Source organism: Toxotes jaculatrix, chromosome 18 (assembly GCF_017976425.1).
Source record: "Toxotes jaculatrix isolate fToxJac2 chromosome 18, fToxJac2.pri, whole genome shotgun sequence".
NCBI lineage: Eukaryota > Metazoa > Chordata > Actinopteri > Toxotidae > Toxotes > Toxotes jaculatrix.
In genome coordinates, this window is record NC_054411.1 from 16275682 (window position 1) to 16292410 (window position 16729).

The following is a 16729-nucleotide window of genomic DNA, read 5'->3' on the forward strand; positions in this document are numbered from 1 at the left end:
GATTAAAAAAAACAACTTTTAATTAAAAGTGACAAAAATGCAGTGTTTTACTGTGACAAATTTGCAGAACTACCTGAAGTGTTAACATTTCTCCTGTCAACGGGAAGATTCACCATCCTGTTTGAAATAAAATCTTGAAAAAACTTAATTCAAATGTTTGTAATTAAAATTGCAGAAACACTACAGTATTCCTCACAGATCAAAATTAGTTTTGCTTTACGGCCACTTACAGTCTTGCGCAGGTGATAATTGATTTTTGACCCATTTGTTTACTTATTCCTGCCTTGCGTGTATGGCGTCATGTTTCCTGTGACTGGACGCCCCCTGGTGGACGGTGTCGGGAAGCGCTCTGTTCCTCCTCCCCTCTCTGATCAACAACCAGCCCTGGTGATATCATATGCTGGCTAAACCTCCACACAAGCAAAATGGCCGATAGTAAACTAACTGATCATACAGCGTCTGACAGTCATCAAGGGGTTATGCATGTTTTGTTTACAGCTTGAGAACTACAGTCGCGCAAAAAGAATAGTCGCCTTTCCTCATTTTCTACGATTTACATTTCGCCTTTCGGTGATGTCATTTCTTACTCAGTTTAGCCTTGAAAGCCTCGAAGAACTCGCTCGCTAGGCTAGCTACCTTGCTAGCCTGCTAGCGGTAGGTCTGCAAGAATTTTTGCACAGAAGCACTTTATGTCCTATGTGATTCCCGAGGTAAGTATTGAACGTTAACATTATGCGCTTCGGCGGATTTCGTAATATATGTGCTGGTTTATAACGTTAATCATTTCCACCGTTATACAGCCAACAACACTTGGGTTTGTCAGCTTTAGAAGAGCTTCGCTTTTTTTGAGCGTGCAATCCTGAAGAAACGTCACTGAAGTTCGTCGTTTAGTTTGGCCCTGTCGACCGTTAGTACTGATGAACCAGCTTGCTAGTCTGTTCACTGACTTGTTCGTATTTTTGTGGCCACTGTAAAGTTATCTATCACAGCGCCGAGTTGTGTAAATGAAACGCAGTGTTTGAAAATAAGGGGCATATCTTTAGCTAACATGACGTGCCTGCTGTCCGCAGTCAGCTGCGTACAGGTTATTCGTCGCGCGGAGCGACAGAGGCACCTTGCTCTGGGACAGCCTACCCTCGCGAGCCCCCGGCTCTTCGGGTCACGGCGCAGCGCTCGGTCGCAGCTTCAAAGTCGCACTAGCATTAGCTAATTGCTCACCCGAATGAAGCTCCTGTGTTGGTCGCAAGTAGCTTCACAGCTATTCCTGACTGGCCTGTTATTTATATGAAAACCAGGTGTCGTTTGCTCCTAATTCGGCTGCAGACATCTGCGTTGTAAGGGTTCTCACACATTACGTAGACTGACTTCGGAAGGTAATGCCAGCTGGTATGTTACAACAGAGAGTTAAAGCTTTAAGTTGTCCAGTTAGCTTACATTAGCGTTGTGTGACAAGATGCTAATTATGTGCAGCTTAGCTAACAGAAACACTGGGCCCAGTCGTATTTACAACTCTCTGGCATTGGAGATCCTTTTATTTTCCCACATACAACGCTGTCCCTATTTGTCCGCATACTGTCGCATGTTTTGTTTTCCACAAAAACGGCCTCACGTGGCTTAAGTATGAGTTGTACATTTGCATATTGCAAATGCACAACTCATATGTTTACTTGTGGCAGGGTGGTGGGCAGGTGTGACGTCAGCGAGAGCGTGTCCTTGATAACACTGGACAGATCCTGTCATGTATTCACATTAAAGCTAGTATTCTCTGGATCATGTTGCCTTTACAGTCTCTCCTGTAGTGCAAGAGGACCTGACATTGCCAGAAATGTAGAGTTTTAAGTCACTTGTTTGTTTGGCTGCTGCCCATGTTGTTTGTTGGTTGGAATTGCAATCGTTTGCTGGTTAATGAATTATGCAGTGAGAAGCTAGGCTACCATGGGCAGTCGTCAAGCTGTCTGCCCCTGGTTAACGTTACAGCCCTAACAACATTGACTGTGTAGGAGTATACTTGGCAGTTGATCTGATGAAATACATAATATTAATTTTGAATCAAAGTGTACATGTGTTTGTGAAAAAGTTATGCTTTCAGCACGGCTTTTCAATGTGGCTTGTGGTGTAACATAAATAATTGAATGTGCACACTTATCTTGACAGACAGGAGAATCAGGAAAGGGAACAGTAGTTCATGGAAGACAAGAAAAAGAAGAAAGAAGATAAAAAGAAAAGGGAAACCTCTCAGAAGGTAACCAGGCTGTATATTTTGCAGATAATAGGTGTGATATTTCTGCTTCCATGTCATCATCACTTATTTGTTTTTTGCTGGAGCTCATGCTTCTCAATATTAATTTACTATTTTTAATATTTTTCTCAAGTAACTTTAAGATTTAATGCGGAAGGTTTTGGAGATTGTTAAAATTTACTGAAAAAGTACAATGCTATTATTTCTCAGTCTCAGTGGCGAGATTAAAGCCTAGCAAGATAACACTTGTAGGTCTACATGGATTCATGTAGGTAGTGATCTGAAAACAACATTTTTTTGTTGCTTCATCAGTTTGTCACCAGCAGATTGTCTTCTGCCCTCTGACTCAATTATTCTCTCTCTATTTCAGGTGCCAGAACAGAAAATCAAAGGTGTGTTTTTTTGTGTTTGTCATCACCACACTCTTCAGTAATATGAACTCTTATTGTTAAATAAGATTTAATTAGCAGTACCAAGTTCTTATAAAAGCTTTTATCTATTGTGATGACCAAAGGAATTATAGCATCAAGTTATGCTCACATTTCACTTTACAAATTTTCTCAAACTTTTCTTAAACTGTTAACTATAGAGCGGTTTAAGCTACCTTGTGTAATATACCCATATTTTCTTTCTCTTTATACTGTACTCACCTACCAGTGATTCACACCCTTTATTATTTGTGTATTTCAGTGCCAGAATCAGCCAAGCCCTCCTGCTCCCAGCCGCTTGCCACCCCAGGCTCAGTGTCCCCCAGCCCTGGCCCTGTTGCCCCCTCATCCCCCAGTTCTGGTGCAGCTGGGGTTTCTGCACAAGTTCCTCCTGGTGGCGGGAACAATGCAAAGCAGCGGACTGCTGTGGCCAACGGACAGCCCTCCTCCTCCCCCTCCGGAAGCCAGACCTCCCAGCAGCAGCGATACATGTCCAGAGAGGTTCCACCGAGATTTCGCTGCCAGCAGGACCATAAAGTGTTACTGAAGAGGGGCCAGCCTCCGCTGTCCTCCATGCTGCTGGGAGGAGGAGGAGGAGGAGGAGGGGAAGGGGGTACAGCAGGAGGCAGTGGCTGGGTAGTCACCCCACCTGTTTCCTCACAGGGAGCAGATAACCCCAATGCAAGCACAGCTGGAGGCGCAGGTGGGTCATTGTTGCAGAACAAAAAAGATTATCACATTTAATACGTAGTCCACAGAGTACCTGCCATGAGCAGTAGTCATTCTCTGACTTAAAGTAAAGTTTTGGTTTTTTTTTAGAAAAGCAACACACATTTTACCCAGCTGCCATGGAAAGGATTTTACAACAGCGCACAATCCATCAGTTGACATTATAATAAAAAAAGTCTCTAAAATTGCAGCTGTAAACATGTACATGACAGTAGTGATGCATTCAGTGACCACCAGCTGGCACGTTGTGCAAGTCATTTAGTAATGTCAATGCTTAAATTGTCAATTAAATCAACGGTTTCAATTTTGTCCATATAGATTCCAACCTGGGTTCATCTTCCCCTTCACCTCCCAACTCCTCTTCATCCTCATTATGTGTCGCTGCTCTGTCGTCTTCTTCTACTACTACTACTACTTCAACTTATGCAAATTCCACATGGGGGGCAGGCTCTGGCAGCCAGTCCTCTTCTCAGGGCTGCGGGAAGGCGATTGTGGACGGGACTGACCTGGAGGATTGGCCAAGCATCTTAGGCGGGGCCAAAGTGAGTTCTGATGGGGCTGGAGGAGGAGTGCAGAAGCAAGACTGCCCCAGTAACAACAACAGTAGTGCCTCATGGAGTGAGAGAAACATCCAGCAGAAGGGAGGAGCAGTAGGAGGAGGAGCAGGGAACTCGGACAATCCTTCCCCACCTTGTTCTTCTCCTCTTTCCTCCTCTTCCTCACTTAATGAATGTGTTCAGTCAAGTGGTGGTGTATGGGGCTCTTCCACCTCCTCTCAGGTGGAGGCAGGGCTAGGATCAGCAGCATTTTACAATTCCAAAGTCTCCCATCTTCTTCCTGGGCCTCAGGAGAGCTCTGTGGATGGCAGCAGCAGTGTCCCTGGTGCCAATTTCAACCCCAACGTGAACCCCTCTGCCTGGCCTGCCCTTGTGCAGGCATCAACTTCGGCTAGTGACAGCTTTCCACTACACTCGTCCATTACTTCAGCTTCCTCGTTTTCTGCCAGCACCACCCTCATCACCACTCACTCTCTTTCATCTGTGAATCAAACCGGTCTTCATCAGCAGCACACTGATACAGCTGTGGGGGACGGGAGTGGAGAACCACAGCAGCACTTAGGAAACCCAGGGCCGGACCTGGGTTCGGGTGGGGGAGCACGAGGAGCAGGACCAAATCAAGAAGTTGGTGATGAGAGGGACTGTGGGGTTGCTAGTGTTGAAGAAGAAGGGAGTGGTAATCTTTCTGGCTCTTCGTCTTCCTCCTTAGCTGCCTCTTCTTGGAGATCCATGCCTCCAGTTTCCTCTGACCTCAGTGCCGGTGCATCACAGGCAGATGGGTGGGGTGGAGGAGGGACTGGAGCTCAGGGGCAGGAAGGGAATGTCTGGGGCTTTGGTAACCAGGGTGAGAAAGCAGGGTGGGGCAGGGGAAATGATGGTGGCTCAAATACCCCAGTGGTATCTCAGGGAGCGTGGGAAGGAGGCAGTTCAGAAGCAGAATGGGGCGGCACAGCAGGAGGTGTAAGTTCAAGTAACTTAGCAATAGGAAGTGGAAGAGGGGGAGATGGGAGCAGCAACAGCAGCAGTAGTGGAGGCAGTGTAGGTATTGGTGGCAGCGTTTTGCAGGACTCTGCCTCACCAAAGTTTGAAACTATGGCAAAAGCTTGGGACAATCAGAAAGGGATTGAAAGTGGGGATGGGGCAGTTGGGGAGTGGGGTGGAGGAGGGGGGCAGGGTGGAGGCACAGGAGGTGGAGGACCTTCATCCTCTAGTGGAGGAGGTTCCATAGCTGGTAGTGGTGGAGGAGGGAGTGGTGGCAGTCATAAGCAGGACCGACCCTCATCTGTGCGTCACCGCCCCCAACAGACCTCCAACACTGAAGTGGCCTTACTTAGCATGCTCAATCGATCTGACCTGGACCCCAGGGTCCTGTCTAACATGGGCTGGGGGCAGACCCAGATTCGGCAGAATGTGGCATGGGACCTCGACACCACAGCAAACATAGGAAACAGAAATGAAAGAAGCACTTCATCTTCCTCTGCATTCTCATCAGCAACCATGAACACTACCACTAGTCGCAGTCCTGGGTACTTGTCTAACACCAGTTCAGTAACTAATGATCCATCTTCTGGTAGTCATGCGACCAGCCTAAACTCTGGCCCTGCTACAGTGAAGGATGGCTGGGATGGTGGTGCTACACAGTCCGCCTGTGGTCCTCACATGCCTGGTAGTACTATAAGGAAGCCAGGAATGACGGAGGAAGATACGGAGGGCAATCCAGGGAAGGCAGCTGGAGGCTGGGGTGATCTCCCACCTGAAAGCCAGAGCAAAGGATGGGGGAGTGAAGAACAACAATGGAGGGATCACAGAGAAGGAGGAGGGAACAGGAGAGACATTGGAGAACAGGGTAGTGGGTGGGCAGATGGCCCAGAGGGTAAAGGGACGAGGGGATGGAAGGGGACTGGAAAAGGGGAGGCAGGCAGTTGGGGAGGAGACTGGGGACAGAGAGACTCCACACCTGGAGGTGGGTGGGGAGATGGACGAAGCAGAGGTGGAAGCAACTCTGATGAGGGATCTTCCTGGGGTAATTTAGATGAAGGGGGATCTCAGCGATGGGGAGGGGGAGATGTGAGTGGAGGCAAATCCCACCAGGACTGGGGGAGTGCCAAGCCGCACACAGCAGCAGCACAGATACCAAACAGCCAAGTGGCACCAATGAAAGCCCCAAATCAACAGCAGCACCAATCACAGGTCCAGCAGCCACCAGGAGGTCCCATGCAAGGAGGGTGGAACAGCCGGTCCAACATTGGAGGTGGAGGTCCACCATCCAAGAATCAGAACCAAAGTTCGGGCTGGACCTCCGGCCCGATCCCCCAAATCTCTGGAGGTGGGGGGGACACCCTGGAGCCCAGTGGCTGGGAAGAACCCTCCCCTCAGTCCATCAGTCGCAAAATGGAAATTGATGATGGCACTTCAGCTTGGGGGGACCCAACTCGCTACAACAGCAAGAATGTGAACTTGTGGGACAAGAACAGCGCTACGCCCAGCCAAAGCCACAGTCAGCAGGCTCCACCACCATCCATGCAGCAACAACCACCGAGAAGGCAGCAGGGGATGCAGCACAACAGGGACACAAACCCTGGCAGTGCTGCAGTGGGTAAGCACAATTTGTACTGTTGCAAATAAGTATGTATTTGGCAATCTGCACCCAGATTAAACTGAGCATCAGCATTTGAACTGTTCTTGAAATACTACTTATTCTTTATTCTGCCATCACTTTATATGTAGTATTTAAGAGTTGTAGCAGTGACACAGTTTTTTCCATGGATTCCATAGATCAGAAACATCTGTAGCAGAGCACAAAATATTTGCAAATGTCAGCCTCATTGACCATACTGACTGTTGTTGTTGGTATTTTTCTTTGGCACATTTTAAATGGTAGTATTCGCTTTCATTAATTTCCAGGTCCGGGCATGTGGGGAGGAGGTGCACAGTCTGTGGATAATGGTACCGCTGCGTGGGGCCAGGCATCAGATGCAGCAACGGGCTGGGGCGATCCAGATGAACCTGGCAAAGCTTCTGGCTGGAACCCTTCACCCAACCCTGGTAAACCTGGTAAGAACAGCGCCAAATGTGTGTCATTCAGAATATGACAGTGTCTGATTTTTGAGCTGTTGTTTCTCACTCACTCACACAACATTCCAAGACATGAGGCTGAGACTCTAATCAAGCAACATTATACATCTCCCAGTTTGAATGGGATTCAACATTTTTCAAACCACAAGTTCCAAAACATAGTTCATCTAGAGAAATGGCTGCAGACATTATCATAACCATCTGCTTTGTTTTTGATGCAGGCACCAAGTCAATGGAAAGCTGGGGTGGGAAGGGAGAGGGCTCTGTTGCAGCCTCCCGTCACCCCAGCTGGGATGAGGAAGACGATGGTGGTGGTGGGGTCTGGAACAGCACTGGCTCCCAGGGGAGCAGCTCCTCCTTCAACTCTGGAGGCTGGGGTCAGACTCACGGAGGAAAGAGAGGCAACATCAAGGTGGGGAACAGGACACACAAACAGGTTTATCTGGCCTCTCTTGGTTCACTGCATTAAGACAAAGCAGTTCTCGATGTGTTTTTTAACTTTCCTCAATACTCGCTATCATTTTTAATTTTTAATTTTCTGTTTTGACTGATAATATTGTTTAAATTTCTTTCCCCAAGAGTGGAGGTGGGGACAGCTGGATGAACCCAGTGTCGCGGCAGTTTTCAAATATGGGTCTTCTGGTAAGACGTTAAGAATCAGCAGTCTCATGACCCATATTTATTACGTCACCATGATGGATGCATAATCAGTGAGTTACTGTCCTACAAATGAGTGAGAAGCCACTTAATGACTTTGTTGTTTCTCAGGGTGACGACCCAAGTGATGACAAAAAGATGGAAGGAGACAAGAGAGGAATAACTGACTATAACGGAGAGATGAGAAGGGGAGGAAGAGGTGGAGGAGGTTACCGCATGCCTAGTTCCAAAGACATGGGTCCTGTTGATATGGGGCCATATGGTGAAAAGGTTAGAGTCTGTTAATCACGCTAGTAATAGTATGAACGCACTTTACAGACCTTCCATTTTTGAAGTTAACTTTCATCTTATTATCGTTTTGATTTTTATATCAATAACATCTGCTACATTGGTGTGAAATTCTAAGTCAAGCATGACTTACACTGCTTTTGTTGTTTGGTTTTTCCATTGAACTTCAGATGGGTGGCCATGGAGTGTTTGTTGGCAGTGGCGGAGGGATGCCTCAGCCTCGAGGGATGCACCAACCTGGCATGCATCCGATGAACCCCTCCCAGGGGTTACGTGCTCAAGTGCCTCATCAGTTCCTGTCTGCTCAGGTCTGTTGTCTTCTGTTTCTGATGTTATTAGCCATGATGAATGTTGTATCTAGGAGAGATGGAGGGTCTCCTAGAGGGAGAGTCCTGCCAATGTCGACTGCCCATAAACAAAAATTTGGGTTGCTGATATGATTTTCAGTGCCTAATTGAATATTGTCCACAATAATTCTGATACTGCACATCACAAATAGTTGGCAGCAAAGTGGTATGCAACAAACCTACAGTGATGCTAGTCTGGTCAGTCGTCCCGCATATTATTTGTTGGGCTTGCTAAGCTGTTGAACAGAATTATTTATTGCTTTATCTCTTTGTGGTCTGGCAATAAATAACACAGCAGTGGCTTATGCGGCTTTTAAGCTAGAGAATAGCTTTTAAGAATCCATTAACACAATGTTTAGACATTACAGAATAATGTACTTTATCCTATTTATTTCCTGTTTTCTTTGCATTAACAGTTTGTTTAATTGTTTTATTTTCCCAGCATTCTTCAGTTCTCTGTATGAAACATCATGTAAAATTGACAGGAGATGACACCTTAGCTTTCTAATTCATCTGGCCTAAGACAGTAATGAGCCCCACACTTGTTGCATCTTGAAGTCTCTTGGCTTCCAGAGATGATATGTTGTTTGAGGCACCTGTTCAAAATTGGATCCTGTTCTGGCTGTATTCTGTGAATACGCACATTTCAGAGTTATCAGGAAACAAAGAGTCCTCCTCATGTCCCATCATTTGTAGTCACTTTATGAACAACATTGCAGTCCTCAGACCTTTATGAGGCTAAGGGATTACCCCATCAGCAAGGAAAACAAATATCACAACATGAACTATTACAACAAAAATAGAAACCTATATATCAAAGAGCAAAATGTTTCTTAACAAGTATAACAGCGTGTGGGATTATGGTTAGTTAATAGCTTTTGATCCTGTGCACCTGCCACCAAGACTTCATGGTGTCTAAAAACGTTGTGTGTTGTAATTGTTAACTATGAATTTAGTTGTTCATAAATTTTGAATCAGTGGAGCTCAACAGATGGAGTGTGCCTTTTTCTCATATTACTTTATTAAGTGTCTGTATCAACAGCCATATGTAAATAAAATCCTGTAATGTTCAGGTGCCGGGTCCTATGCTGAAGCAGATGCCGTCTCCTGGTGGCAGTGTGGGTGGAGTGGTTGGAGGAGTAGGAGGTGTTGGCAGCGTTGGAAGTGTCGGAGGTGTCGGTGGTGTTAGTGGTGTTGGTGGAGGAGTGTTTCCTCCTCAGATTTCCCCACAGCAGCTAGCAGTGCTATACCCCCACATGCAGCAGTTCCATCTGGTAGGTGCCTAAATCATCGATTGTTGAACAATGAATTGATACATCACATTGAAATAAATATTTCATTGTAGACTGCCTTTGTGTAACTCCTTTTTGGGAATATTTTAAATGTCATGGTGTATTGTAGTAATCCCACTGTTACCACTCTACTCACAGTGTCTGTATGTTCACCTCCTTCTCTGACCATTTCTGCCCACCGCCCTACAGGCTTGTCAGTTCCTGCTACAACAGCAGCAACAGCAACAGCAGCTCCTGCAGAACCAGAGGAAGTTCCCTCAGCCTCAGCCTCTTAGGCAGCAGCCAGACCCACAGCAGGTGACCATGATCATATTCTTCACTCTGTACCTTAGCATGCAGTGTCACCAGGGCCTCAACCATTTCAATAATTATATTTCTGTACTGCAACAACACCTTCTTGATCACACTACAGACAACGCTTAACTGGCCTGTCTGTCATACGATTACCAGTACCATCTAATACTCCACTAGCGTGACTGCAGTGTATCCCTAAATCATGTTGACTAGAACATGCAGCGTATTACTGTAAATATTGGTAAACACAGTGTTAATTTACCAGTATTTAGAGTAATATAGTCTATGACCATTCAATGTACTTTGCAGTCATTGTGATGAGTGCTTGGTTTTCATAAATCGTGTCCTCCTTAGCTGGCAAGGATTATGGCTATTCTGCAGCAGCAGAGGCAGCATCAGCAGGGTGGAGTTGGAGGAGCTGCAGTAGGAGGAGGGAGCTCCAAACTGTCTCCCTCTCACCTGGGAGGAGGCCTGTCCAAACAGCCCATGGTAGACCCCCTTCCACATCCTGGAATGGGGGGCCCCTTATCAGACCTTCATGCCAAAACACAAGGGATGTACTCTGGTGAGTCCAACAGGCAAAATGTTTGTGGGTTAGACTCATGCGGTCAGCTGTATATGTAGCTATAAAGACACTTGTACAAGGTTAGTTTACTCTAAGTAGTGTTTCTTGGGCTGTCAAAGTAGCTTTGTAGAATCCTATCTCAGTGTAAACAGCAAATCAACACTTGGGTTAGGATCAAGTCAGTAACAGCCAACCTGTTATAGCTGTCTAATGTGTGTCCTCTTAGGGCTTGCCCCTGGTGGTAACCTGTCAGGACTGGAGCTCGGTCCCATGATGGGAGGGATGAAGGACACAGGGGGGCAGCAGTCCCGCTTCAAATGGATGATGGAGGGACACTCCCCAGCTCCCTCACCCCCCGAGACAACCCTTCACAAGAACGGTAGGTTAACAGATGGTTCATAACAGGATATTTGCAAAGGCAAAATTCACAGTTTGGGAAAGCTCACCTCCCAGGCTGCTGTCAATCTGGTGTTAACTGTGCTGGTAATCACCTTCATTCACAATGTATCTGAATGAACCACTGTCAGTTGAAGTGATCTGAAACATATTCATGTCAATCTGCTTGATCTTATTTCTCTCTTGTGTGCCATTCCGAAGGCCCTTTACCCAGTGCTATAAAGGTGAGAGGAGGATCCCCTTACTCCCAGTATGAAATGCTGGGCGGTGATGGCTTAGGGTTACCCCCACAGGGCTCTGCAGACAACTGGCACCGAACTCCTGGTAGTAAAATGGGGAACAAACCTGCCACATCCAGCTGGCCTCCAGGTGAGAATGTCCTTCTCAGGATGAGTCAGGATCAGAGAATAAGTAGACAATATAAAATGTTCATTTCAACTCGGGCTCAAATGTGCAGGGTGCCCCATGTGTATTAGACAAGTGCCATTTTAGTGCCTAATCCACAAAACAGTAGAACAAACTAATTAGTTATTTGTAATATGATGGCCAATATGTACATGTTAGGTTAACAGATCAGATCAGAGGAGGCTTAATCAAATGGTCTCTCAATGAACAAATAAACAACAAATAAAAGCAGGCACAACCACAGGATTTTAGTTATGTCCTTATGGTGTTTGATTTGAAAAATAGTAATAGCATGATGGCAAATCATTTCAGTCAATAAGTTTTCTGTTGTCTGCTGACAGAGTTCCAGCCTGGTGTGCCCTGGAAGGGAATCCAGAGTAGTGGGGACCCCGAGTCTGACCCCTACATGACCCCTGGTAGTGTTCTTGGCTCCCCAGGACCCCCAAGCCTCAATGACTCTGACCACCAGTTACTGCGAGACAACATAGGTATTTGACTAAATGTGTGATGACCATAGGTATTGTTTTTTGCATTGGCACTTTAAAGTAACATAATATGTATATTGACACATAACATGATTTGAGACAAAGTTCCAACTTTGTGTCAAATAAAAGCAAAGAATGGATTACAGGGGCTTAGTATTGTAATCAGTCACTTTTGACCAGCAAGAGAACGAAGCTGAATGATCGAGTGAAAGCATTTTGAAAATATTACAGTCTAATCTATTATACAGCTTAAGGTGCAGTTGTTAACAGAGCGCATTATGTTGAGTTCCCATTCGAAGGCACAGCTCTTTCCTGTGAGGATTAGGGCTGAGCAATAAATCTGTTCACTACTAACTCTTACCACTGTAAAACAGTGGAAATTTTTTAAGTGGAATAATGATACACAGTTCTGTTGTCTGAATTATAACTACCAAAGTTTTCAGTCGGACGTTTCCCAGAAAGCTTTGAAAGCTTAACTGAAAATTACATTTCCAGTCTTATTACCACCATGTGTGATGACTCTATTAAAATTCCACTGGACATAAGCCTGAACTTGGTTAATAACGATTCCAAAGGTTTGCATATTGTTGCCCTTTTGCTGGGTCGAGAATAAATGTATTTTTCTCACTCATTTTTTGTTTGTTTATTTAATTTTTTTTTTTTTTTTTTTTTTTTAGTCATGTGACCTAAGTTTTGGAAATACTTGAAAACATGCTCTAGTGCCATTTATTTACACGTAGTCATAGGTCAAAGGTTTGAACCTGTTCCTCACAAACTGAGTTGGCAGTGCAACTGTACTTTGGTTGCCTTGCCTTGTTTATCACAGGATGTGTAAATAACCTTGTAATGTTTTGTAGGGCCAAACCCCTCCCTCAACACCTCGCTGCCTTCACCTGGTGCCTGGCCCTACAGTGCCTCAGACAGCCCCCTCAGCAATGCACACAGCACAGGTACATGTTTTGATTTGTTCTTTATTTTCTTTTGCATTTTGACGTTTGAATCTCCTTCATCTTATTAGCTGAGTTGTTATTAGCTTTTCATTTTCTTTGTTTCCATTACTATACAGTGCATTGTGTTTGCGTTGCATTTTATTGGTGTACAAGTTGTGCCTTTTCTGCAAAGATGCCTAAAGAGTTACCAGTACTGTGTTCTCTTCCCTCCCATTTCTGTGATCTGTTTGTCAAAACTCATTTTCCCCCTCTTTCTCCCTCCCTGTCCATTTCCTCTTCAGGAAAGTACTCAGAGTACAAGCCCAGCTGGCCCCCAGAGCCCATCGGACAAAACAAGTTGTGGAAGACCAATCGCAACAGCTCGCAGCTGCCACGCCCCCCTCCTGGCTTAACTAATCAAAAGCAGGCCTCACCCTCCCCATGGGGTAGCGGAGGCCCACGGTTGGCCCGGAGCTGGGGAGGGGGTGGGATTAATCAAGAGTCAAGATTTGGGCCAGGTACTGTTTATGGAGAGAAGATTTCATTATTTCATAACCATTTGTCAACTAAGGACTAAACCATAATACTGTATAGAGAAAGATCAGGCTGACAGTGACATAATGACACAGGTCTACAGTGTCATGAAACCTAGTATAAACATTGTCTTTGTGTAAATAAAGTAATCCTCACTGTAATCTCTGCATTTGTCATCAACTGTGACATCCCTGCTAATAGTTTCATCCCTTGTCTTGTTTTCTGTTTGTCTCGCTCTGCCTCTTTCTTCTTTACAGGCTCAGCTTGGAGCGATGGTGTGGCCTCCAGAGGCAGCTGCTGGTTGCTGTTGAGCAACCTGACCCCTCAGGTAAGGAGTGAGAAGAAGAGGGAGGGACATGTTTAGGGGAAGCCCTGAGAATAAACTGTTACCTACTGTAACAGTTTTCTGGGGTTTTGTAGCAACAGTGAATTTAAAATATCAACAGTGTCACCACAAGTAAACCTGCTGTCTGTAAACTGAAAATGGTACGAAAGGGTGAGGTAAAGATGTAACAGGAATGTGCTGTGCAATCAGCGTAGAATTAAAATGTTCTTAAATTCTGCTGTGATGAAAGGTTTTATCACGGCTGTGAAGTAAAACAGCGTCCCAGTCAGACTGGCCAGGGTTTGAATTCAAAAAGCATTACACCTCTGTGCTCATTCATCTGTATTCCCCTTCAGTCTGTCTTATGCAAATTAGACAGAATGATGCGTGACCCATCTGTAATTGGATTGTGAAGTTGGGTGAGCCATTTAATCAATTAGCGTCTGCACAAATGACACTGGCATGACACTGCTCTAGGAAGAGCATAGAAATTAAAATGCTTAATTATAAGATTAGACAATTTTTTTTGTTTTAGTCATAGATTTAGTTTTAATCCTTTTGGCCTTATGCATTTCTCTTATGCACAGGCCTGCACAGCTTGGGTATCTTACTGTAACTGTGACAGAATTACAGACTGATAACGCCACCGTGTACAGTCTCACCACATTATTTATTAATCCATGATTCTTCATACATATAACTTGTTGTATAACCTCCTACGTTCCCTGACCTTTCTCTGTCCCTATAATTGACGACTAAATATTGCGGACAATTGCTCTAGCATTATCACATCACATACACACACTAAATCTTTTACACTTAACCTTTATTCCTGTTTCCCTGTAGATCGATGGCTCCACACTGAGGACTATCTGCATGCAGCATGGCCCCCTGCTGACTTTCCACCTTGGCCTGACCCAGGGCAGCGCTCTGATTCGCTACAGCAGCCGGCAGGAAGCAGCCAAGGCCCAGGGTGCACTGCACATGTAGGTTAACCTCCAACCTCACTAATACGCATATACTTAACATTGAACATGCTCCTGTTGATCTAAAGAGCCTTGACGTTTTACTCTCTTTCAGGTGTGTTCTGGGCAACACCACAATCCTGGCGGAGTTTGTGAGTGAGGAAGAAGTCGCTCGCTATTTTGCACATTCCCAGGCCGGAGGGGCAGAGGGGTCCAGCTCAGGAGGGGCCGCGGCCGGTGGGACGCAGGGCTCATCTGGATCAGGCACTGCTGTGGCCAGCAGTGGAGGTAGCTCTCCAGGGAGTGAACGGGCAGCAGTGGGCACAACTTCAGGTGGAAATGGAAATAGTGGAGGAGGAGTGGAAAGTGGAGCGGCGGTTCTAGGTAGCGTGAGGTCCTCCAGCTCTGGCTGGCAAAGTCTCGATGGTACAGGCAGTTCTTCAGACACCTCTTCAGCCCAAGGACCAGGGCTGGGGATATTTTCCCAGTGGAGCACCAATGGGTCAGGGGAGGGAGGAGGTGTTGGTGGAGTAGAGGCTGGGAGGTCTGGGCTCTGGGGGGGCATGACTGCTGGATACCCCAGCAGCAGCCTGTGGGGGGCACCCCAAATGGAGGAAAGGCACCAAATGGACAGCCCTGCCGCATTGTTGCCCGGCGACCTGCTGGGAGGAGGAGCTGATTCCATCTGATGAGCCCCCTCCATTTGTATGTGTAGGTTTGGACACACTGATAAAACATAATACACTGGGATACATATGTACTTACTATAGCACACACACAAACACATTTACATGGTATGCATATTAATGTACTACACATATACCACATGTGCATACATATACATGGTATGCATATAAATGTGCACACACATAAAGCAGAAATGTGAGACATGCTTACACACATTCTCGTGGCCAGACTTAAGCTATTATATAAACAAATGCAGGGACTGTTAGATGTGTATACAGCCTTTTTCCACAGATGAAGATTTCAACTGCTTAGACTTGAAACCTGAAAAAGAATGAAAAGTCAGTTGGTCTGAAAGACTTGACTGGATTGCAATGTGCTTAGACATAGGGGACTTTTCAACGGATTTACATACACATGCACACACCAAATACAGACAAGCCTTCAGACAGATGGGCACTGTAAACAGCATTACCTTCATCGTATAAGAGAACTTAAAACTACTACATGATGTGAGGTTAAAGTGCAGTTTGTATTCACGTCCCCTTAAAGTTGGAGACAGAATCCAAACACATGCAAACAGCTCTGATAGACAACAGAACTGTATCTTACTGTGTATGTTAAGTTTGTTTTTTTCTGTTTGTTTGTATGTATGGTTTTAATTTTTGAACAGTGAAAATATTGAAAAATGTCATTGTTCTGTTTTCAAAATGCTGACCTCCTACTGTTGTATCTCACGCACTCTTTCTCTGTTATTCTCTCTTGAACATGTTTGTTACTGTTGCAGTGATAAATGTTAAATTGCTGGCAGTTTTGAGGCTATGTTGCATTTCTCCATGTGTCGATACTGCGCACAGTATCATACACATTATATGGACATGAGTGAGTGAGATTGAGACCAAGTAAGTGGATTAAACCACCACAGTTGTTGTGCGTGTGTGTGAATGTGAGGATAATGTGTGTGTGCATGTTACTGCCTGTCATAATGTGGGCAAGGCTGCTTACTATACAGAAGGTCTATACAAAAATGTTTTGAGTGCATTCAGTATACTGCTGACTGTGTGTTAAGAAATATTGGCACTAATGCTTTTTTCTCATTTGAAGTTGTTTGTTTTTTTAGCAGACTTGTCTTTTTTATTGTCCGACCTGCAATAATAAAAAAAAAAAAAAAAGAACATTTTAATGACACAAAGAGCTGAAGGCATATGCGTTGAGAAAATGGACATGCCAAATCTTATCAAACTGTGTGGAATGGGAGGGAGGGAGGGGTGGGACGGGTTGTTTACAGATGCAGAGTAAGAGTTACCGTACGTTTTTAATGTTCTGTTGTTGTGTATTCGTTTTAAATTAAGACAGGCTTTAACACTCCTGTTCAGTGTTTTCGTTTTGAGATTTTACAAAGGAAAAAATTTATTTAAACAAATGAGAACAAGATTAATAAAGATGAAAGTATTGGCTTCTAAATTTGTTCTTGTCATTTTTGTAATGCATTTTGTGAATCCAGCTTTCTGGAATTTGGTTAAAAGAACTTTTCA

General features: G+C 45.0%; 1 protein-coding gene across 3 annotated transcripts; it reads left to right on the forward strand.

Moving 5' to 3' along the window:
- The first annotated feature begins 434 nt into the window (after nucleotides 1-434).
- Nucleotides 435-16658, forward strand: LOC121198015 (trinucleotide repeat-containing gene 6B protein-like). Of its 3 annotated transcripts, none has more exons than XM_041061818.1 (21): nucleotides 435-710; nucleotides 2155-2242; nucleotides 2610-2631; nucleotides 2930-3370; nucleotides 3715-6549; nucleotides 6858-7007; nucleotides 7247-7440; nucleotides 7608-7670; nucleotides 7797-7955; nucleotides 8144-8281; nucleotides 9394-9594; nucleotides 9802-9909; nucleotides 10261-10471; nucleotides 10698-10850; nucleotides 11069-11236; nucleotides 11614-11760; nucleotides 12615-12707; nucleotides 12989-13204; nucleotides 13478-13548; nucleotides 14392-14531; nucleotides 14626-16658. In XM_041061818.1, exons 2-21 carry the CDS (start codon nucleotides 2186-2188, stop codon nucleotides 15197-15199), a joined length of 6141 nt encoding a protein of 2046 aa, XP_040917752.1. In that variant the 5' UTR covers nucleotides 435-710; nucleotides 2155-2185; the 3' UTR covers nucleotides 15200-16658. The 3 variants fall into 3 exon arrangements, with proteins under 3 accessions (XP_040917752.1, XP_040917753.1, XP_040917754.1); XM_041061819.1 differs by having other exon boundaries at nucleotides 7250-7440; XM_041061820.1 differs by lacking the exon at nucleotides 2155-2242.
- The last annotated feature ends 71 nt before the right edge of the window (nucleotides 16659-16729 follow it).

Bases quoted from the DNA above. Each gene is read 5' to 3' on its own strand.
- LOC121198015 (XM_041061818.1), top strand. From the start codon at position 2,186: ATGGAAGACAAGAAAAAGAAGAAAGAAGATAAAAAGAAAAGGGAAACC. The intron at 3,371-3,714 runs GTGGGTCATTGT...TTGTCCATATAG, and splicing joins AAGCACAGCTGGAGGCGCAG to ATTCCAACCTGGGTTCATCT. The intron at 11,761-12,614 runs GTATTTGACTAA...AATGTTTTGTAG, and splicing joins GTTACTGCGAGACAACATAG to GGCCAAACCCCTCCCTCAAC.